General features: G+C 45.4%; 2 protein-coding genes across 7 annotated transcripts in view; one reads left to right on the top strand and one right to left on the bottom strand.

Annotated features, from left to right (window-relative positions):
- The window catches only part of FEZ2 (fasciculation and elongation protein zeta 2), a 42,868-nt gene extending 39,601 nt beyond the window's left edge, over nt 1-3,267 (top strand). For both annotated transcript variants that reach the window (XM_025927463.2, XM_025927464.2), the window contains one exon: nt 2,338-3,267. In XM_025927463.2, coding sequence (XP_025783248.1) covers nt 2,338-2,354 — 17 coding nt within the window. In that variant the 3' untranslated portion in view covers nt 2,355-3,267. The remainder of the gene's footprint in view (nt 1-2,337) is intronic.
- A 1,306-nt stretch (nt 3,268-4,573) lies between these two features.
- Nucleotides 4,574-22,270, bottom strand: part of CRIM1 (cysteine rich transmembrane BMP regulator 1) — a 192,885-nt gene continuing 175,188 nt past the window's right edge. For all 5 annotated transcript variants that reach the window (XM_086700360.1, XM_086700356.1, XM_086700358.1 and 2 more), the window contains 4 exons: nt 19,315-19,509; nt 11,536-11,658; nt 8,385-8,575; nt 4,574-7,044 (listed from right to left, as the gene is read on the bottom strand). In XM_086700360.1, the coding sequence (XP_086556486.1) occupies nt 6,868-7,044; nt 8,385-8,575; nt 11,536-11,658; nt 19,315-19,509 (686 nt within the window). In that variant the 3' untranslated portion in view covers nt 4,574-6,867. The remainder of the gene's footprint in view (nt 7,045-8,384; nt 8,576-11,535; nt 11,659-19,314; nt 19,510-22,270) is intronic.

The raw sequence follows: 22,270 nt of genomic DNA, 5'->3' as shown, positions 1-22,270 counted from the left end.
AAAGTAACTTCCAAATGCACTTTTATCATTCTCATTTGTGCCGAGTGAGGATAGATGCCTGGCTTACTTATGCTACTCACATTATGAATTATGGTTATATAGAATGCAACTTTTATTTGGGATCTTGAGCTGGAAGTAATTTCCACAGCTCAGCTTTAGTAAGCACGGAGACAGGCAATGGAGGAAATATGGAGACGTTCCCACAATTATGTGTCTCAGGTATTGACTGACACAGGGTGGGGTTCAGTAGGGTGGTGTCTGCCATCGTGGGGACAGTAGAGAAGGACAGATCATGAGGATGGATGAAAGAGGGGACAGTGAAGTCAGAGAACAGTCCCTCAGGGATTTGTTGTAAGGGAAAGGAACGGGAGGGAGAGAAAGAATGGATTTTCATCAACTAGGACAGTGAAAAATGAACCATAAATTTTAGTGAGATCAAGATCACAGGTTGGGAACAATGATGAGGCAAAGGAAGGTCATTCGAGAAGTTAATGAGGTTACTAACTTTGCTGAGGAAAGAGCAAAATTTGGATAATAAAGAGGCAACTGATGAACTTATTTAATTACAGGCAAAACTAACACTTTTCAGTGAAATTATTTTTTATAAAGCAGCAGTTATTCAGGTGACATTTTCTAAGCATCATGAAATGCATCCTATAGTATATGATCCAATATTGAGAGCAGTCCTCTTCTGGGAACATTTTTCTTTGGGTTCTCTCCGTCAGTGTTTCTGGCTGAACATAGGAAGGTTGGGATTTCTGAGATGTTAGGTAACTCAGATGGCACATTTCTTCAACCACAGCTTCATAAAGAGGGAACCTCAGTAGAATATACTGGGAGCTCAGAGTGAGTGACACATTAAGTGTCACCTGTGATTGAAGTGGAGCCAGTCATTAGTAGGTTAGGGGTGTGGGGGAGGGGGTTGAAAGAAGAGATTGAAATGTTTTAATAAGCCATGTTCTTCTGATGGAGGGCTTTTACTTCCTATTACATTCCAGTTTCTTTCTTTTTCTTTATCTTTTTAATACCTGACATCTTTGTTTGCTTTTATGTTGTGCTAGCACTGGTATGAAAGCTGGATTGTTCTGAGGTTTGTTCTTGTAGATGTGACACAGGAATGAGATGAACATAAAGAACATGTCTCAGGTTTTAATTATAGTGGGTCCCTGGGGCACTGCCGTGGGTGCCAAAGATAGAACAAGCTTCGGAAGCATTCTCTAGCTATTTTATCATTTGACCGGCATGGAAGAATTTTATGACCCAGAGAACAGAGTCGTCTGGGGGCAAATGATGTTTAAGTGCTTCCTCTGAAAACCCAGGCCTGTAACTGTGAACCTATACCGTGTGTCTTAGGGAAGCAGCACTTACCTAATTCTGTTCCTCAGGCTCAGGCCACAGGTTCCAGCCTGTGAGCCCAGCCCGTCTAGACTGTACCTGTTCTCCGGAGCTGCTTGTGTGCATGTGTTGTGGCTTTGCCTCGGCTCTACGAGGACTGGGTGGAAAAGAAGTGAGGGTGCAGACCACAGTGGTGACTCCGCACCCCGGACAAGTGAATGGGTGTGTGTAAGCTCAGAGGTGTTCAGTCGCGTGGGAAGGTGTGGATGGGGGGTGACGGAAAATGCTCTCTTCCACCCATCCTGGAAGTCCACAGCGGGTTAGCAATTCCTCTACCTCGAGGGCCACTAGAACACTGGCCTGGCAGTGGTTTCTGCTCAAGGGAGAACTTTCCTTCTGCTTCCTTGGTGGGACTTCCTCATAGTTGTTTTTACACTGAAGACTGTGGCTTGGCTGCTGAATATACCAGCTTAATTTAAACGCAAAGGTCTGAAACGAAAGAAGGTGCAAAAGTGGCCTCATTTGGCCTAAGAAGGATGGGAGGGATGCTGTGTGGGCTCCCGAGGCTTTTCCTCACATGTGCTTCTTTACCCTGCCCTCCAGGCTCTGCCTGAGGCTGCAGTGTGGGCGTGGTTGCTGCCGTGCACATGCGGAGACTTGAGCCCTTCTTTCACTTACTCGGGAGCCTCTCCTGTGGTACAAGCCGGACGGTATAGGGCGAATGTTATGGGCTCTTCGCTCTACGTGATATCCTGAGAGACATGGCCTTTTGGTATCTCATTTCTGGGCAATTTTAATACATGTGTCGTGAGAGAACTCTTCTCTGTTGGGTGTAGCCTTCTAAAAAAAAAAGTTGCTACTATAGATCCTTGCATTAATATTGACTTCTCATTATTTGTGTATTTTTATATACATATAAGATGTATATAAAACATGTATGCATCTTGTGTAAATGTATGCAAAACCTACATTTCTGTTTACAAGTTCTTCTTCGTCCTCTAGTTCTGTGTCCTACGTAAGGCATCAGGCCAGGAGCGGCTTTCCCTTTCGTGGACCACAGGCTAGATTTCCTATGGCATTGTTCCGAAAGCTGGCTACCATCCCCTTCCTGCTGTTGGAGACTCCACACACGCGAACTTGGGTTTGTGACTCAGTGTTACTTACTAGATCACGCTTTCACTAATTCTTTATATCACGAACCAAGAGAAGTATGGCACGGTTTTGAATTCTAAGGGTGTTTTTTTTTTTTTTTTTGTTAAATGCTAACGGTTAGGAGCTCTTCTCTCCTCCGACTTTGTAGAGGAAGGGGGAGCAGTATCTGCGCAGGTGCAGTCATATTTTTCCTGAACTGACTGTAGGCCCAGCTGAGTTTTGCGGCTTTCTAGATCTGAACTGCACCGAAGAACTTGTTGAAAGCATGGAGAGAGTCCTACTGTGGCCGTTCTTCAGTGATGGCAAGAACCCACACTGATCTTTCTGAGGGAACTGTGAGGATCAATCTTACCTACCAGTATTGTCCAGGGAGACGGATGCTGAAGCGTGGGCTGTTCTGGGAAGATGCTGTGGCGAGCGTCGCCGGGCCCTGCTGGGGAGGACGGAGGCAGCCGCGCTTCACCACTGCCCCAGCTGTAACCATTAAGTGGCCATTCGCTTTCAGAATTTTGTGTTAAAGATACAAGACGCGTAAATGTTTTGCTTCACGTGTCTGTGCAGAAGTGTCCTTTCAAAGGAGGTTGTGTCCTTTAAGGTGCTTACCTGTGTGCTGCAGCCTCGCCCCGCTCCCACTCCGGTTGTGTTTCACTCACGCCTGCCTGTCTTCCTGAAGTCCCAGTTCTAGAAGCAGCGCCTCACCCGTACATCACTGGTCACGAAACACTTTGGCCAGTTCCCACCAAGTCATTGCCATTTAATAAATGTTGGGAAAAAGGGTGATACGTGCTTGAGAGACCGAGTTTTTGTTGTATTTCTTACAAGTCTTCTTCCCTTGCAGGGCTAGATTCTTCCCTTTACCGTTCTACATATTGTCACTACAGTGTGTGAGCTGGCGAGACCCTGATTAGCTTCATGATGGTGAGGAGGGTTGAGGGCGACATTTCCAGATTGTCCCGGGCTGCTGTGGAAGGACAGAAGTTCTCATTTCCTGGGTCTGTGAGGCATTCCCAGCAGCTAAGGTAGCTTCCTTCCTTAGACAACATGAGTGTAGGAAGAGTTAGAGAGGCCCTGTCAGGGGTCTTTAGAATTCCACTTACACGTCTGTGAGCATATGGGCCCATCCATATTCCTCAGTCCACCCGGTAACTGGGACACCAGAGCTGCAAAGGCAGTAGCTCAGTTAGGACTTGGATGCCAGCTCGGCATCTCAGCTGTTACCTAGGAATGTGCAGAACTTGACCTGGTTCCTTGTTTTTTTTTTTTTTTTTTAAGGTTTTAAGTAATCTCTATGACCAATGTGGGGCTCGAACCTGGAAATTGAGTCACATGCTCTACTGACTGAGCCAGCCAGGTGCCCCGAAATGCTCCCTTGTTTTATTAATGCTTTATTTGATAGTGAATATGTGAGACTTACTAGCTCCTTGCCCTTCAACTGATGAATTGCATACTTATATACAGTAATAACCTAAATTGATCCAAATTTGTAAAAACGTTACCTGTACTAAGGAAATACCACTTTAGAGGGCATACTAGAGAGTCAGAAGTCCTTGAGGATGTGTTTTTTGGGAAGAGATTTCAACAATTGTCTTTTTATAGTTCATTCTTAAGCTGATCCTTCTGAAGTGTATGAAAAGATATTTTTTCAGCTCACAGTCCCCTTGTAAGAAGAGTTCTCTGATTTTGCTTGATAAACTCTTTCTTCTTCAGTGGTAGACTCCCAATGTTTCCCACCTCGACCCTTCTCACACCCATGATGAGATGATACCAGTGAGGAGATGAGCACATTTCTGATTTGTGACTGGCAACAGGTAGGTTTCTAAATCTCCCTCAGAGCAAGTGTCGTGGGCCATAAACCCCAAGGTGGGATTTCTTACAAAGATTCCCAGGGCAAGGCCGCCCTCTGAGGGCAGGCCGGCGGCTGCTTGGGACGCTGGAGAGTCAGTTGACTGACCACCTTACCACAAAAGGACGATTTGTCCTTTGGGTGATTTAGATTCAGAGTGTTTATCTGTTGCCAAGAACCAAGTCGCAAATCATTCCCTCACAGCTTTGGTTTTTGAAGAAAAAACAAACTGTAGAACCACAGTGCACTCCAAGTGCCATAGATCTATTTTATTTTTCAGGAAATTAGATTTGTTTTTCTTTTACAAGAGCACAACAGGAACCAAAGTAAAAGAGTAATAGATACAGCACTCAGGATAAATCATATCTTTAAAATAATAATAAAAAAATTTACACCTTGTCCTATATCCTGTTAGTATTTTCATAATATGGCCATGATTGAAAAAACAAAAAGCAAGCATTTACAATTTTTTTTGATAAGTTTTAATCCATTCCTGGCATAAAAATCTCTTATACTAATCAGGCTGATGTAAATCTATTTTGGTAACATCGTATCATTAACAAATTTATTTTGGAAATAGATAAAAATATTGCCCCTTGATAATAAATCTTTTTTTTTTTTTCCTTTGATGCAAACAGCTAGAACACCTTTTTCTTTTCCTTTTGATATTCTAAGACAAAAAAAAATGGTTAATCTTCAGATTAATAAATTAGGTCATTATAATAATAAATTAATTTTTTTTTTTAAAGTTCAGCAACCTCTGTCCAAGTATTTACAACAATACTTGAAAGTTCCTTTACAAAACAGAACACATTTTCTTTTCACATTAAGCATACTGGGTATCTGTGTCTTTCTCAACAAGCATTTTAAAAAGAAAAATCAATGCACAAATGGGTAATTAGTATAAAAGTGCTGAGAGCTGTTTGAAAAGTTAACACTATAGGATACAGTCAGTTATATTTGAGGCAAACTACAACAGACTTCCAGCTTATTATGGACAATATTCCAGTAGTTGTTTCAAACAGTTGTTTGAAGAAAAAAAAAAAAATCCAGGAGCTGATTAGTGATGCAGATAACCTGCCGTCGATGTTTCTGGCCAGTGAGCAAATTGAAAACCAACAGAAAGCAGATCCAAATGAGGAAGATTTTAATAAAGGAATACCTTCTCCATCGCAGGTGTGATGCTGACTGCACAAGGCATGTGCACACTCACACTCACACACACTCAACACACACATCTTTCTTCCCAGTTAAACTGCAGGTAGAATAAAATTTTGTGTTATTAAAAATTTGTAAGTGATCAAAAGCATTGATATGGAATGCCTGTTTGTCTTTGTTCTGGTTAAAATCTCATAAAAATACATTCAACAGGAAAACATAAATTGTATGTGTATAAATATATATGCATATATATATTATATACACACGCACACAAATACTTTCGTTTTTTTTTGAAGCATAAGATAGTTACATAAATATTCCTATAATTGCTAAAGTTTAAGGAGGCATATTTTTTTTCTGAGCTTCAACAAAGGTGCTTGAATAATATACAATTAAAATGAAGTAGTTTCTATTTTGTAGGATCAGTATAATAAGGAAAAAAAAATCCCCAAACAGTCCTTTTTAAAAGTTTCTTCTTAAGCTAGAGCTTCAACAAAAACTATGAACAACCAACAACAGAACAAAGCAACAACAGACAGTGAAGTACAGCCCCTGCTGGAAAGACCTGGCGCCTTCGCCCTCACCCTCCTTCCCGCCGCGCCGTGGTGAGGGGCTCCAGTGCTCGCGTCAAGAAACCGCTTCCGTCGTGTTCACTCGCTGACTCTGCTAGGAACTGGCTGATTGGCTTGGAAGAAAACAAAAGCAGCAAAAAGTCTAACTGGATCTATCCTTAATAACCCGCGTCAGAGAAATGCCACGACACATTTCTCTCGCCTCCTCCCCGCCTACCGTGGCTGTGACTGTATAGAAAAGAAACTCGTGGCTTTAGACCAGGGATGGCTATCAAAAGGTTCTGGTGTGCTGTCTGGCAGTCCTAAGGTGGCTACGGCAGCTGGATCACAAGGCCTTTGTCTCCCGCTCATTCGGGCCTGGGCTTTGCCGCAACCCGTGGCAGTCTTCGGAGCGAGACTTCGGAGCAAGCGTCCTCTGGGCCGCTCAGCTGCTTTTATTACACTGGGTTTCTCCCCGAGCCAAACTGACCAATTTGCCTTCCCAACACCACCCTCCCATCTCCCCAACCAAACTCGCTGTCCCCCGCCCCCAAACACCTCTACAGCTAGATTACAAGCAAATACATCTTAGCAACTTGAAAAACTTTGGTTCTAAGAAAACACTTGGTCAGTGATCTTGAGGAGAGTGGGAATGTTTGTTCTGCACACTGCTGAAGACAGAGCCCGTCCCGGTAAGTTCTTAGCGCTGTATGTCAAGTCACAATCCAAAATGATCCACTAAGCAAGTGCACAAATTCTAGTTTACTTTTCAAAGCAGATTTAGTCGTCGTCTGTCTTTCAAAACCTCATCCGCATTGCCTTTCTTCACACCGTCTGGTAGAAATTATCTGCCTGGAGGTGGTTCTGTTTCTGCATGCTGTAGAAGCCGCTGAATCTTGCATCTGGTTCGGCAATCCTTAGCATTCTCTGGGAACTGTCCGCTGGGACTCTGCTTCCTTTCTTGCAGTCCACAGACACCAGCTGATTATTTAAGGAAGAAGGCTAGTTGATGAGAGGAGAGGAAAAAAAAAAACCCACAAAGAATTAGCTATTTCACAGATCTTCCATTAACAAATTTCGTACCCGATTCAAAGGAGGTAACAGCTTCACGGGACGCTGACGGGCCCGCTGGCTGTGGGGTTTACGTCCTGTTCTAGTACCAATGGTAGTTTCGTGAGGGATACTGACAAACTGTGTTTAAAAGTGAAATAGTCAATAAATTACGTCAGGCTTGCGTCACAGGAACTGAGAAGAGAGTCTGGTGAAGCGACGTAACTATTTTCAAATCTGTAAAGCGCAGACTCATGCTTAAAAGGGTTGAAGAAGTCGTCATTGGCCAGGCAGATTTTAAGATAAACACATGATTTTAAATCACTTGCTGGGTAAAAGCATCATCACAGGCTGGGCCAGCCCCATTCTGGATCCAGCCGCTCTGCGCACGTCATGAGCTAGTCTCTCTTCCCAGCTTTGTACATTGGGGACCGTATCCTGACCCCGCGTGTGCCCAGCAAAGGCTGCGCCCAACATGTACATGTTGAAAGAAAGGGGCAGAAGCAACTGATGGGAATTTCACATGGACGAGTTCTCTAGATGATTAACTGGATTAAAATAATTATTCAAGCTGTTTTTTCAATTCGTAAGGGTGTAGGAATTTTTTTTTCTTTTCTTTGGAAAAAAACTGAATGCAAAAAGTAGACTTAGGGTTGGAAAGAGTCCTTATTCTTCCTTTAATGAAAATGAATTTTCTCAGTCTTTGAGATAGGCTAATTTGACGACAAATATTCTTTCTCCCTCAATATGAAATGTGTCTCTCTCTGCCTGGTCTAGTTAGTAGTAGTTACAGTCTCTTCAGGATCTTCTGCTACCTTTCCCCTATGCGCTTGCCCTGGACATGTCTCCCTGTCCTTTGGAGTTCTGTATGCACTCATGACACTCTAGTTCCCCTGTCGCCCATGCCTGAGAGCTGTCACCCTCTCACCAGGACTTCTTTCCCAATTCTAAGTGGATAGACCACTGAGAAGAAACTCAAATTTTAATTTCTAATACAACAATGACGTAGGAATCAACCTAGAAGTATTTTTTTTTTAAAACACTTTAAATCCAGGAAATTGGATGTGTGGAAGGTCAGGATCCATTAACCAGTGGTTGATGGGTAATTCATCCAGTGACTGCTCCAGCCCGAGGCAAGTACTATGGCCACGGCTTACTGTGTGTTTGAGGCTACGAAGACCAGAGCAAAACTTTCGCTGGCTAATACAAAAGACATCAAGCAATTAAAGCAAATGTGAGCATGCAAGCTTTCCCAGTTTGGTCACTTAAGACAGACTTTTTCAGGACAGTACCTTAGTTGGTGTTCGATACCAGCAAAGCAGTGGTATCCACTGTTTCTTCTGGTTGAAGAAAAGGAATGCTATTATAATAGAGAGGCCAATTACTATGGGAACCACAACTGAGGCGATGGAGTCCAGTGAAGAATCTTCGCCTGGATGCGGCCTGTTGTTATCTCTGTAATCTACCTGAAGGTGACCCATGTCTAGAAGGGGAAAAAAAAATTACAAGCATTTATTACCTAAACCAGAATTTTTAAGTATTCTAATAGTTCCACTGCAAACAGATCAACAACTTGGTTTCATTGCTTCCCAGTACTTTCAGGCTAAAACATGACTCAAGTCTAATGATCCGAAGAGCTCTGATGAGAGAGCAGAGCTCTCAGGGATGATGTGAGACAGGAAATATTAGGGTGAAGATGTTAATAACTGGGCAGGAGGAAGCTGGTTCTAGCTAGCCAAGAAAACAAAATTGTTATGTAGACGTTACAAAAGTGACTAAAACTAGATTACTAAAAATATTTTGATTAACCTGTATGGTCTAAGATTTTGAAGCAGAAACATTAGTTTAGCTCCCTCTTTACCAGCAAATAGGAGACTAGGACAAAGTATTTTTGACTTACTAGAGTAACAGTTAAGACTAACTGCTAGTGGAATAGTAAAAACTAAAGCCAGAATCAAGAGTTTGGTCTTTTGGTTTACTGAGCTCTAAGCAAAAATGCCTCCCTCGTCATAAACTTGTTGAAAACTCACTAGGCCTACTAGATCATTTTCCTGCCTTAGTTTTAATATACTGTATAGGAGACATTTAACTTCGTTTGAATGAAGGTCTTTCTATTCCTTTAAATCATCATGCTTGCCATGAATATTGCAGAGATAACAAGGTTAGTAACTATATACCAATCAGGAGAACTCCTTGGAAGTTTCTTTACTTTTATTTTCTTTCAAATAAACCACTGTCGGGGCGCCTGGGTGGCTCAGTCGGTTAAGCGTCCGACTTCAGCTCAGGTCACGATCTCGCGATTTATGAGTTCGAGCCCCGTGTCGGGCTCTGTGTTGACAGCTTAGAGCCTGGAGCCTGTTTTGGATTCTGTGTCTCCCTCTCTCTCTGACCCTCCCCTGTTCATGCTCTGTCTCTGTCTCAAAAATAAATAAACGTTAAAAAAACAAACCACTGTGGTCGGCCTGTCCAAATGCATCAAAGACCAGGCTAGTGAAAGATGCAGGGGTTACACATTCAAAAGGAGTTGCTCTTAAATGATTCTGGAAACCCGTCTCATAGCAGCACAGTTCTGTGATATTAAGACAGTTTATGGTTTAAAAGATCAGATTTTTGTTAATATGCTGCTGCTTTTGTGTGTGGGAAGAAGAGAACCTTCCTAGTCATTCTATCCAGTGTACATAATACTTTATAGGAAGGTGGAAAAAATCCTACATTTATCAGCATCAACAAAAATGTCAAAGGTAAAAATAACATCTTACTGATGAATTCAGGTTTTAATGAATGAAGGAATGGATTTTTGCCTTATCATATTCAAAATGATATGGCAGATGGTTTTAGGAATATATGTCATACAAGGAAATTGAAAAGTTAATTAAGGAAAATCTTAATGAAAGGAAAATAAAACTTCAGTTGAGATCTGTTTATAAAATTCAGTCCTTAAGTTCCGTTTTGATGCAAAAATCAGGCCACAAAGTTTAGCTTTGGGCTTCTTAGCAGCCAAAGCAAAAATGGAAACAGGTATCATCAATAAGATTCACAATGTCTTCAAGATTAAAAATAATCAATTGCTTAGGAGAAGTGTAAATTTTCCTGCTATTGACACAGGAAATTTCTCCTCAGGTACTTTGTAACAGAGATACTGTGTAATGCATAGGTCTTCAATATACTACAGCAAGAAAGGCTGTCGTTATGGCCAAAGTCCACCATCTAGAACAGTGCGTGGCACAGAGTAGGCACCAGTATTTATTGATCGAATGCAAATGTAATGATAAAGCACAATTCAGTCACAGCAATTACACAAGGAGCCAAAACACTGGAGCCAGGAATTTGGCTCTCTGGTCAACCGGCTTGATCTAAATAAGCATAACACTCAGAACATCTAGGGTAACAACAGACCATTAATCTCTCAAGCAATGAATATTGCTTCCCCCAAAAGAAATAATATAAAAATTGTATAGCAGTGATTTTGAGAATGTCCTTGGAGTAGACGGGAGACAGTCCTGAGTCATGGCTAAGCACAGGTTTATACTCTTAATCAAGACATCTACTTTTATAGAGAAGGCAATACTGACAGGAACTCTGCCTGGCTTTATCTCTTAACTACTGAGAGAGGGAATAACAGGTCTATTATACACAACTGGAAGGACAGAGCTAGGGGAAAAACAAAACGAAACAAAAAACATGGAATATACCCGATGAGTGGAAAAATCAGCACATGTAATAAATTGAACTCTCATGGAGTGAAAACAGCCTGGAAGCAGAGGGTAACCTAATGCATAAATGCTTAGTCCAGAATCCACAGGGACTGAATAATTTATTATTATTCCACTTACATATGTACAAATATGAGTCCTGGCTTAGAAATTGCAGATACCAAGCTATTAGGACAAGGAACATATTTCTTTCCATCATCATGAAGTCTCTGAGCACATGAGGCCAGAAGGAGGCATGTTATCCAGTTACCTGCAGACTTATTTTTATCATTCTGGTTTACATATGTTATAGCCAACAGGTCTCCCCTGGAGTAGTTACTTCAACTTACTTACCTGCCATTTAAAAAGGTACTCGAAGTTAAAATTAAAAAAAAAAGAAAATTAAAAATTAAAAAAAAAATTAAAAATTAAAAAAAAAATTTTATTTATTTTTAAAAAAAAAATTTTTTTTTTCATCGTTTATTTATTTTTGGGACAGAGAGAGACAGAGCATGAACGGGGGAGGGGCAGAGAGAGAGGGAGACACAGAATCCGAAACAGGCTCCAGGCTCTGAGCCATCAGCCCAGAGCCTGACGCGGGGCTCGAACTCACGGACCGCGAGATCGTGACCTGGTTGAAGTCGGACGCTTAACCGACTGCGCCACCCAGGCGCCCCCAAAAAAAAAAAATTTTAAAAAGGCAGACCATATATGTGAAGTCTACAGAGATCTCAGTCAACTTTGCACTTACCTCTGGGGAGATGGATAATGTCATTTTCACTGGGTGTGGGCCACAAGGGAACCTCCAGGTCAATCTCTCCACGATGGTTTGTTTTCTCAATGGGTATATTGGTTGGTTCTGGCACATACATTTCTAAAAGAAAGGGATATTTCTCATAAGAGATGATGGAGGGGCTGCTTACTGCTGACTTTGGTCTCTTCAATCCCAATGGATGGTGCATTCAATTCGGTACAATACTGTCCTGGGGCACGAAAGGTCCAGTTTCTGCAATTGCATCATTACTACTAGACAGTCACTGGCTTTGCAAGGGTGGGAGGCGTGTCATATAACCATATTCCCCCTCAACCCCCCCCCCCATGTAAAAGTAGTGGGGGAGAGTTTTCTCCACCAGGGTCAGAGGCTCTGCTTTTTCATGTCAGATGGTGTTGGCCCTGTAGTTCTGTGCAAACTGATAGGGACTGGCTGAAATGGAAGGATTTCTTTTATTTTCCATCAGCTAAATACTATATACCTCAATAAGCTGCTTCTCTTTAACCCATGAATGTTGAATCACTTCTATAAAATAGGTCCTAGGAAGTGAAAAAGTTAAAGCATCTTTCACTCTTATTTCTTTGTCAATTCCCCTAAATGGGAATAGACTATAAGCAGACCTCCTGAGGTCCGGCCTGGCTTAAGCATCACATGTCTGTTTTATCACCAGTGGAACCATGTGGATTGGTAGATGATTTTCAGTAAATATGTTTCCATGATCTAACTTGATCATTTGGGCACTTGGATCAGTAAGATGCTATAAATGAAACAAAACTAAGAAGAATAATATTCTTTATCCCAAATTTCTTTTTTTTAATATTTCTTTTTTGTTTATTTTTAGAGAGAATGAGAGAGAGAGAGAGAGAGAGAGAGAGAGAGGAAACACAAGTGGGGGAGGGGCAGAGAGAGGGAGACAGAATCCGAAGCAGGCTCCAGGCTCTGAGCTGTCAGCACAGAGCCCAACGTGGGGCCTGAACTCACGAACCATGAGATCATGACCTGAGCCAAAGTCGGACGCTTAATCGACTGAGCCACCCAGGTGCCCCTTTTTTTCCCCGTTTTAAAGCTAAATTCTACAAGGGACCCGTGAAAACAGTTGAAAGTTTTTCTTGGCTACTACAAATATATTTATATATCCTTTCTTCATCTGGCTAACAACCAGCCCAACATTTTTTTTTTTTAAGTTACTATTCTTTATTTCAATAAAATTCCGTATAAAAGGTACAATCAAACGTTTTCTATGTCACTTTATAACTGCTGGAAATGCTATACTTTTGAACTTTCCTGGGTTGTATATAAAGACAGCTGAAAGCTCTAAGTCAGTATGTATCAGACAAACACACTGGACTATATACCCAGACACCTTTTAAATAGATGAGGCAGCAGTAAGGATGTCTCAACATGCTCTAAAGAAGTAATTCTTGAGAACCCGTATTCTCAAAAGGCAACACAAAAATCTGCATCAACCATATGTCTCCTTTTGGCCAGATCCTGCCGTATTATTAACCAATTTTTATAAGGTTACTCAACATTGGTCATACTAAATATTCACTAATAGCCTAATTTAGTCCAAAATAAGATATATAAAATGCAAGATATAGAAGTTAAAATAGAACTAATATCTTCCCTGCTTACAGTCATTGGTGTCTACCCCATAGTCCCCTGGCTTTCAAGAAGAAAGCCTGGCTTTCAAGATGAATTATAGAGAGGAGAAAAGTGACAGGGAAGAGAGTATTTGCTCTGCTCATAACACCGTGTATTAACGGAGTACCCGGCAGGGAGGTAAAGTCAGGTTAAGTCAGTTACCCAAGATGACGCATCCAGGAACTGGCAGAGCTGGGATTCAAATCTGTTCTGTGATGCCATGGCCCAGGTCTTCCTGGTTGGTGCCCCCCAAGAATAAAGTTATTTTGGCTTTTTGTCCCTCAGTCTTGTGCTTTCTTACTTAAATACAGGTGACCCTTGAACAACAGGGGTTTGAACTGTGCAGGTCTACTTATACATGGATTTTTATCAGTACAGTGCTGTAACTGTATTTTCCTTATGGTTTTCTTAATATTCTCTTTTTTCTAGCTTCCTCTGTTGTAAGAATATAGCATGTAATATGTATAAAATACAAATACATGTTAATTGACTGTTTATGTTATCCGTAAGGCTTCTGGTTGACAGCAGGCTATTAGTAGTTAGGTTTTTGGGGAGTCCAAAGTTGTAGGGGGATCTTCAAGTGCACGGGGACTGGTACCTCAGACATGACCAGAGCTAGACACGTGAATACCTGAAAACTCTTGAATTAAAAAGAGAATTTACTGAAAATACTATTGAATTAAAAGGAGAATTTACTGAAAATACTATTTACAGAAGCAGGGGCCTGAGTACAACCAATGACTCAAACTTTTCTGTCCTATCTGAATCACCTGAAGAGCTTATAAAATGTGCTGCATCTCAGGGGTCTGATTCGGCAAGTCCGCAGTGGGTGATTCTGGGACGGGTGTGTCAGACATGGGGTCTCATTCGCCCACTGACAAACCCTGATTGTGTGTTATCAATTTCCTGGAGGAGTTTGGAAAGAAAAGTGACCTTGACACTTATGTGACATCTTTCTATGCCACAGCATGTCTGAGGGCCTCCCCTGTGGGTCTAGCACACAGCACTGAACCTTCCCATCATGCAGGGGCCACTCTACCGCTGGCACCTGAGACCTCAGTAGAGAAGGCCACTGTGGGCTCTAGTCCCCCAAACCTGGGAATGTCAACGGCTAAGTAGCCAAACCGCCCCCCCCCCCCCCCCCACCAGAGGTCCCCAGAGAAGGGATCGGTTCAGTTTCACATCAGAGTTTTCTGGGGGAGAGCACCAGGAAAGTGTTTTGAAATCCTTGTGCCTTCTAGCTGCATATGCGTAGATTTCAAGTGAACCCCCCACCACCAACAGACAGTTCAAACCCTCCTCCCACAGATGCTTCGGAAGGCTCTACTTGGCATCAGCAGGAAAGGGAGAAGGGTGTGCCCTGGATGAGGGAGAATGTCTTACAGAGTGATTAATTCTATTACCACTGTCCACAAATACTTCCTGAGCACTTCAGTGGTCAAAGTTCTGGGAGACATCCATGAGCAAGACCAGTCCTGCCCTCATGGGCGTCTCATGACAATGGGTGTTTCTCACTGCTGGGCAGCTCACAGCCCGCCCTCGGTATGGGTTTGCTCCCTGAAACTCAGTACGGCTAGGATGAAAATCTACCTACACCTCCTTCCATCGTCACCAAATACTCAGCGCTCTAGTTCAGAGCCCTCATGTCCACGGGGAGAGGGTCATTTCCCTTTAACGTGAACTTACAAGGGAAGCAGTCTCTGAGCAGTTTTGCCAGAAAGGATAAATCTTTCAGCAAAAACCTACTTGGACAAACAAAAAGAAGTGTGGGAATTACTGCATTTCCATGCCTAGACCCAGGCCTTCCACAGCCAAGACCTGTGACTGACCCCAATTCTCACATACAGCCCTTCTGGCATTTACTAGAAGAGCCCTTGACAGCTGCTTGCACTGCAGACACAGAACTACATCAGGCTAGGCCACGTGGATCACGGGCACGTGGTCACAGTTAAGAATTACTCCCGTGGTCATATCTGATCTGAACTTCAGAGGAACCCAAGACCACTTACTGTGGATATATTTTACTTTCAGAGGCACCTGGCCAGTTGTAAGACCCACGGTTCCATAAAATGTCCTTTTCTGGAGTATGGGGACAGGATGCCAGAGGCTCACAAGCTGATGCACCATTTTTTTTTTTTTTTTTTTGGGAGATGGAACCTACAAGTCAGTTGGGATCAGAACTCCCAGGTCAGCCAACTAGCTGCAGGACTGTGGATAATTCACTGAAGTTTCCTGAGCCTCAGTTTCTTCTGTAAAATGGGACAAGTACTAAGCAGCTACCCAGCCCACGGGTTTTGTACTCATAAGATGGCAGAGGGGGACCATGCTTTGTAAAGGGTGAGGCTATCCAGAATGGGAGTCGGTATGGGCAGAGGGCAAAGCATGGTATCAGGAGTTATCTAGATGATAAATGGAAGCCTGGAACTTTAGTGAGGATTCCTGACCAAGATCACACAGTGAGCCAATGAGCGAACAGGACAGGAATCCAGCCTTAATCAAATGTAAAGTGGCAAAGCTCGGCTGATTGCCGTTTGCTTAGAAGATGGAGAAATGATCCATCAATAATACATCAGACGCAGAAAGAAAAGTTACAGAAATTAAATTTCCATCCAACAGTAAATCCTGAGAAGTCACTGGAGAAATCTTTCATAATGAACAAGGATGTTATTGGCAATATATGCACTCTCTCCTTTCTTAAACTCACAAGCCAAGGAGAGTACCTCTTTTTACTCTGTTCCTACCACCATCACCTGGATTTGGGGCCTTGCTGTCACCACCCGGGATGTCTGCAATGTGAGTTACAGCTGTCCTGGCCTCTGGTCTCCCCTTGTTTTAGTCCCTCCTGCACCCCACCCTGTTAATCCTCCCAAAGCACCTATGTGACCGTGTCATTCCCCTGCTCAAAAATGAGGCTCCCATTCCCCACAAAGGATGGTATCTACACTCTAAATTGGACAAGCGAGGCCCTGAACATCTGGGCCAAAGCTATCTTTTTTGTCCTTACCTCCCGCTACTAGAACTCTCTATTCTCGGGACACTGGGCCTTGACCTTTCCATCTCAGGGTCTTTGGTCAGATTACCCTCTTCCCTCCAATAGAGAGGGCCCACCTCTCTATTGAGGTGGTCCCTCAATAGAGTGGTCCTGCAAGGCCACTCTACCTCACACCAGAATCTCACTTGTGGACCCTGCAGCAGGGCTGATAACCAGTATCGCCAGTCACCCTCCCCTTCTCTTCTGAGCCCCCCTCTAATTAGACTTGGCCTCCACCGCTGTACCAAAATGGCTGTGGTCAAGATGATTAGGATCGTGCTAAACGCACAAGGATTAGTTTCCCCGTCTCTTCTGACTCGACCTATCGGCACACCTGCCCCTTCTCCATTTGTCTTCTGGGTCATGGCTCTTGGTTTCCTCCCGTGTGGCTGTGGCTCCTCCTCTGTGTCCTTTGCCAGTCCCCCTCGCCCTGCCCGGTCTCCCGAAGTTGGAGGGTCTCTGGGCTCAGTACTGGCGCCTCTTCTCTATCACGCCCACTCCCTGGGGGATCTCCTCCAGTCCCAAGGCTTAAAAAGAGACTCTTAAAAACTGGGAATAAACTGAGGGTTGATTGGAGGGGGGGGTGGGAGGGCAGGGAGAGTGGGTGATGGGCATTGAGGAGGGCACCTGTTGGGATGAGCACTGGGTGTTGTATGGAAACCAATTTGACAGTAAGTTTCATATTAAAACAAATAAAAAAGTGAAAACAAAACAAAACAAAAAACCACCTTGGTTTTTAAGCCGACAACTTTCAAATGTACAGACCCATTTCCGGTCTCTCCTGAACTGCAGATTACATGCTCACTGTTCACTCGCTCCACCTGGACGAACAGTGAAGATTTCAAAGAAAAACTGCCGCCAACCAAACTGCCTTTACCCCGTGGCTGCAAATTCGTGTTGTCATCTAAACACATGAGAGTCACTCACGGCTTCTCTTCCTCTCTTCTCACAAGCACTGTCTGCAAATCCTACCGATTCTCCCTCACAAAGAATCCGAGCCCGACCCCCTCTCCTGCCTCCAGAGCCACTGCCCCCGGCCAGGCCACCCGTGGGCTCTGGCCTGCATTGTTGGGAAAGCCTCCAGACTGTCTCTGCTTCCACTCGTCCTCTCCACATCCCCCAGTCTACGCCTCAACTCGGCACCAGGGACGTGTTGTGAAAGGGAAGGTCACCCAGCCTCCCTCCTTTGCTTAAGACCCTCCGAAGCCTCTTCCCTGCCCAACGAAGCCCCGCAACGATGCGGAGATTGCAGCTTCCGGCTCACGACAGCCTCCGTGCTCGCCTCAGCCTCCTGCTCACTGGGCCCATCCACCAAGGCCTCCTGGCTGTCCTTGAACATGCACAGCGTGTTTCCACCACAGGGCTGTGCCCTGCCTGTACCCAGAGCATTCTGCCTCCCCCCCCCCCCCCCCCGAGTCCTCAATTCTTCTGGATCTCATTATAAATGTCACCTTATCAAAGTGACAGATCATCCTGCGTGAAACAACCCAGCCTGTCCCTTCTTCCCCTTTGCCCCCTGTCTGGCTTTGCTCTTCTCCACAGTCCTTAGCCTCGCCCTGGGTGCGGTCTCTTTATCGCTTACTTGTTTCCTGCCTGTCCCTCCCACCGAAAATGTAAGCTTCCGGAGGACTGGGGGTGGGGGTGGGGCTTTGTTTGATTCACTGCTGTCCCCCAAGGGCCTAGAAACAGCGCAGGTGCATGGCAGGCACTGAGTGAGTCTCTGTTGAAGGAAGAGGGTCAAGTCTCACCATTTTGATCTCAGGAGCGTGTTACTGGGGAGATGGATGTGGAGCTCGTGAGGCACACGTGGTGTGGAGCAGACAGACTGCCTCCCGGGGGAACCCGCGGCTCCCCCTTGTTCTCTGCATGGCCCTCAAGGACTTCATGTCCCCCGTGTGCAGATGGTGGTAAGACGGCAGAGGGAACCTCTCACTCCCCACGTGCACCTCACACAAGGCCCGTGCGGCTAAGCTGGGAAGGCTACCCAAAGGTAGGCTCTGAATAGGGTTCAGCCTCCTGACCTGGCGGGACGTCCCATCCATCACGTGGGATGAATGGACAGTTGTAGAAGTGCTCAATCAGGGCTCCGCTGCTGAACAGCTAAACAGACAATGAAACTGTTTGGGTGCTGACCATCCCATCTCACGACCACATAGTACAGACGCACGGCTGGTAGGACTCCCAGCTCACCGTACTGCACGGCCAAGGTTCTCTGACATAACGCAGCAAGGAGACACGAGAGTCAAGGTGAAGGTGGAAAGGATCCTGACTCCTCCCCAGAGTGTGTGTTCTCTGCGGTATAGACCGTCTGAGGGGTCTGTTTAGGGCTGGAGGTCCGGAACGCTCCCCGGAGGCTGTCCTGCCGGGGGCTCAGGCCCTGCGTTTCTGGGACGAGGGACAGAGGACGAGGGCACAAGACACAGACGTGGAAAGTAGGAGGTGGCCTGGGGGAGGATCTGGGCAGCTGTGGGGGACGGAGGCTTGCGACTCGGAGGTGGGTTTCTGAGCTGACACGGAGGGTGGGTGTGGGGAGAGGCGTGGGCGGGGGGCGCCACGGCAGCCAGCTGGGGCCTCCGCGGGAAGACACCAAGTTGGGTACACGGCTTGGGAGCAGGCCGCAGGGACAGCACGGGTGCTGCTGGGACTCGGGAACTGAACACAGACTGAAATGCATTCTTTAACCACAACTCCTCCATTCCGGTTCTGATATATATTCACATTGCAATGGCTGTGAAGCGATCCCCTAGCGGGTCCCCTGGGCCCTCTTCACCAGGCCGGTCCAATGCCACAGCAACACTGCGCGACCCGGCCAGGGCACGTGGCACTAAGAGCCTGTTCCACCCGTCAGGCCGTGCCGCCACGAACGCTTAGAGCACGCAGATGAGAAGAACCAGAGCGAGTCTAGCATGGGACCCAAATCAGGCCCTCACCCTGATGGCAGTCTCTCCGGCCTCCCCCCACCCCCAGCCCCATCTTTGTGGCGGAAGACCTGGGCCGGGCCCATGGCCTGCCCGGGCCCCGTGCACCAGCGGCCCGTTTCCCCCGCAATCACTGTGACGGCTCGGGAACCCTGGCTCAGATACCTGGACACATCGGGCAGCAACTTCCTTCCACGTTGATGGGCTCCACGCAGGGCAGCGGGGGGCAGCTGACGGTGGAGCAGAGGGTCTGGCCCTGCAGGCAGTAGCAGTGCGTGCAGCTGTCGATGTCCCAGCGCTCCTCGTCGGCGTAGGCCTTCCCGCTGAAGTGGCACACCGCCTTCTTCGGAATTGCGTCCTCTAGCGAAAAGAACAGCACAGGGTGGAGTCGCTGGATGTGACAAAGCACCGCATCTTAAGACACCGGACACGTAAAAGGGCAACAGCCCTGTACGGTCACCACGTCCTTCCCACGGTGACTTTCCAGCATGTGGCGAAGCTTCCGCCTCCCCAGTTCCCTGCTGCCATTTTCCTTGGCACAGGAGAAGCTTCAGAGCACTTGTCTTGTGGCCTGAACCTGACCAAGGGCCACGGAGGCCAACACAGGCTACTAACTGCTACGGCCAGGTAGGAATGACACCCGCTGGGTAAGTGTCCCTGGATCGTCACTGAAGAAAATACAGATTTAAGCACATTGGGTGGCTACTGAACATACTACATGAAGAAAAAAAACCAAATTCAGACACAAATAGGTAGGGATGCATTCAGAGGTTTTATGTGGGAAGAGATAAAGTCCAGCTGAATACATTTACAGAGCCATTCACGAAACTCCTAATTTCAGTTAATCCTGCTGTAAGTGACGCAGGGGAGGGGTCAGGAAGGATGGCGGTGCGTCCCGGGGAACCCACGGCTCTCCTGTGCAGGCATCCGTGCTGACAGAACCACTTCCCTCATTCTTCGGCGATGCTTGCGGGGGGGGGGGGGGGGGGCTTCCCTGTCATCAACAAAGGCATTCCTGCTTTCAAACCCACCTCATTTCATTTCAATCCATTTTTTTCCAGCAAACTATGGTTTTTGATAATCATGTATTTTTAAGAGTTATTTTACGTGTAAGAATTTACAGCTGTTCTCTTTCCTCCAGTCTCCCCTGCCATCCTCATTTCCTTCCTCCCCCGACTTTTTCCTAGAAAGTCCCTTTCTCTTGGGACTCATCTCCTCCTCCTGGTTCACCTGAACTCATTTACAAGTGGGCACATTTCAAAGCCAGTCTGTCTCCCGAGAGCTCGAGAACGGTGGCTCAGAGTGAGGTCCCAGTGACCAGCAGAGACAGGGCAGGTCAATGGGGACACGGGGGGGGGGGGGCAGCACTTCCTTGTCACTGGACAGGCCAATAACTGGGTGACTCCTACTAAGCTGGGGAGATTTTATGCTCAGATTCTAAAGGTGCCTCCACTTACCACTGGTCACTGATAACTGAAAAACTATAAAGGAATCTGATAGGAAAGCAGTGATGTCAGGGGCTCAGGGTTCTTCCTGGAAGACATCTGGGAAGCTCCAACAGAGGCCCCGACACAGAGGATGGAACCCAGAATGCCCGAGGGAGCGATGAGAAATGTGTAGGCAACAGCAGCCATATTCCTTGAGCAACTCCCAAGGCAGCTTCTAGCTGCTCTCTGTGTAGACCTAGCACAAGGCTTCCTGTCGGGCTTCTCCGGAGGAGGCTCACACAATCGGTGTCCACATTCTCTTCTTGCCTAGACTAGGACGTGTTGTATGTTCATAGCTAGATCTCAGGCCATGGCAGAGGTGTATAAGAGAGCACAGGAAGGAGTCTGTGTCAAGTGCAAGAATGCACAACCTCCGTTTCTCAACACGTGTTCACAGCTTCTCTCACTATTTCTGCCTAAGGCTCAACAAGGGATACGGAGGAATCACAGGAAGCTTAGTTGTAAACAGAAAGGTTTTCTCACTCTCTAATAAAATGTATTTCATTGTATTTGTGAACGTTCCACAGAAAGTTTTCTGGTGTGCTGACTGTTAAGCTTAAAACCTTGTCTGGAGGCTTTCAAACCAAACCCACGACAGAAGTTTTTGCTAGTCTGGAATCCTTAGGGGAGGCGACTTTATTAAGACATCTCGAATGCACATGTCAAATGGCTGAGTGGAATCATTTAATGAACCTGATTCGAGTTATATTCTGACCTCCAGGCAACTTTTCATTGAGGACATTAGATTTGCCATCAAACCTAGAGTCTATTATGCAGAGAACTCTTTATGAAAGGAAGCATCTCTTCACGAAGCAATACTGCTGATTCTATTTTACACAGACCTTGTAACAGCTCATCGGATGGACCAGTATCACTGCATAAAATGTGAATAATGAATTATTGTGCTAGGAACTTCGGAAAGAGAAGGTCAAGCTCCTTGCCCACCTCATCTAGCACATTCTCTGTGCTTTACCTCCTAAAGGCATCTTTGCCAGTTCCTCTCAGAGAAAAGGAGGGAATGAACTCAGGAAGGACTTTGTAAAAAAGAGATTCAAATGAAAGCCAAGCACAGGTTTGTTATTTTCTCAAGATCTAAGCAAAGGCACTTTTTAAGATATTTAATTAATGCTACAAAGCTAAAATGGTCTGTTAAAAAATTACATTGAGGACGCCTGGGTGGCTTAGTTGGTTAAGCATCTGACTTTGGCTAAGGTCATGATCTCGTGGTTCGTGAGTTCGATCCCTGCATTGGGCTCTGTGCTGACAGCTCGGAGGGCACTTTCTGTCCCTTCTTTCTGCCCTCCCTGGCTCATGCTATCTCTCTCTCTCTCTCTCTCTCTCAAAAAATAAACATTTAAAAAATAATAAAATAAAAATGACACTGACGTTAAAAAACATTACATAGTAAACATTATAAAGAAATTCACTCACTGATTCTACACACTCTTCTCATCTGTGGGAAAGAAGGCATGACCCCGATGACCCTGACCCGGAGGACGGTAGAGAAGTAGTCGGACAGGCCTGGGGATGGGACTCCTCCCCACAGCACAGCAGCTGCTGCCTCCGTGAATTTAACACGGAGCTGCACACCATGGAAGGCGAAGCGACTACCTGCCAGGGAATCGGGGAAGGCA

The sequence above is a fragment of the Puma concolor genome, chromosome A3 (genome assembly GCF_028749965.1).
Source record: "Puma concolor isolate L17-30 chromosome A3, mPumCon1.1.hap2, whole genome shotgun sequence".
NCBI classification, from domain to species: domain Eukaryota; kingdom Metazoa; phylum Chordata; class Mammalia; order Carnivora; family Felidae; genus Puma; species Puma concolor.
The sequence above is the reverse complement of the archived record's forward strand: the minus strand, read 5'-3'. Positions and strand labels throughout refer to the sequence as shown.